Consider the following 705-nt stretch of genomic DNA (forward strand, 5'->3'; position numbering starts at 1 on the left):
TTCACCATGTTAGCCAGGATGGTCTCGATCTCCTGACCTCATGATCCGCCTGCTTCAGCCTCCCATAGTGCTGGGATTACAGGCGTGAGCCACCGCGCACGGCCGGATATGCTGTTTTTTAAACAAACCTTAAGGAACTCTTTGACTCATTCATTATACTATGCATATATAACTGATTAAAAACTAAAAACTAAAAAAAAAAAAAAAAAAGGCTGAATTGTTTGAAAAGCAAATAATCATGCAACCTCTAATTAGGTATTGTTATTCACCATCCAAGACTAGTTTGATTCATAAGAGCAATCTAAAATACTTACAAACTCTTGTTTCCTATCCCAGGAAGGATGCCATCCTGTTAACTGATGCTTTTGACTTCACCGATGAGTGTTTAAATTCAGCACTTGGCTGTTATGATGGAAATGTTTATGAACGCCTGTTCCAGTGGGCTCAGAAGTCACCAACCAATACTCAGGTAGTTGAGTGGAACACATTATAAATTATGTAAGAAAGCAGAGAACAGGCAGTGAATACACCTGCATGTTCTCCTATTTTAACTGATTCCCATTAGGTTGGCAATCACTTGGCGTAGCATGTCTGTTTAAAATATTTTTAGAGGCCGGGTGCGGTGGCTCAAGCCTGTAATCCCAGCACTTTGGGAGGCCGAGACGGGCGGATCACGAGGTCAGGAGATCAAGACCATCCTGGCTA

At 41.8% G+C, this 705-nt stretch overlaps 1 protein-coding gene across 1 annotated transcript in view; it reads left to right on the top strand.

Moving 5' to 3' along the window:
• Positions 1-705, top strand: part of ACOX2 (acyl-CoA oxidase 2, branched chain) — a 49,503-nt gene that overhangs the window by 41,120 nt on the left and 7,678 nt on the right. The window contains exon 14 of the mRNA XM_011998368.1: positions 337-469. Coding sequence (XP_011853758.1) covers positions 337-469 — 133 coding nt within the window. The remainder of the gene's footprint in view (positions 1-336; positions 470-705) is intronic.

This window comes from Mandrillus leucophaeus, unplaced genomic scaffold, assembly GCF_000951045.1.
Source record: "Mandrillus leucophaeus isolate KB7577 unplaced genomic scaffold, Mleu.le_1.0 Scaffold57, whole genome shotgun sequence".
NCBI classification, from domain to species: domain Eukaryota; kingdom Metazoa; phylum Chordata; class Mammalia; order Primates; family Cercopithecidae; genus Mandrillus; species Mandrillus leucophaeus.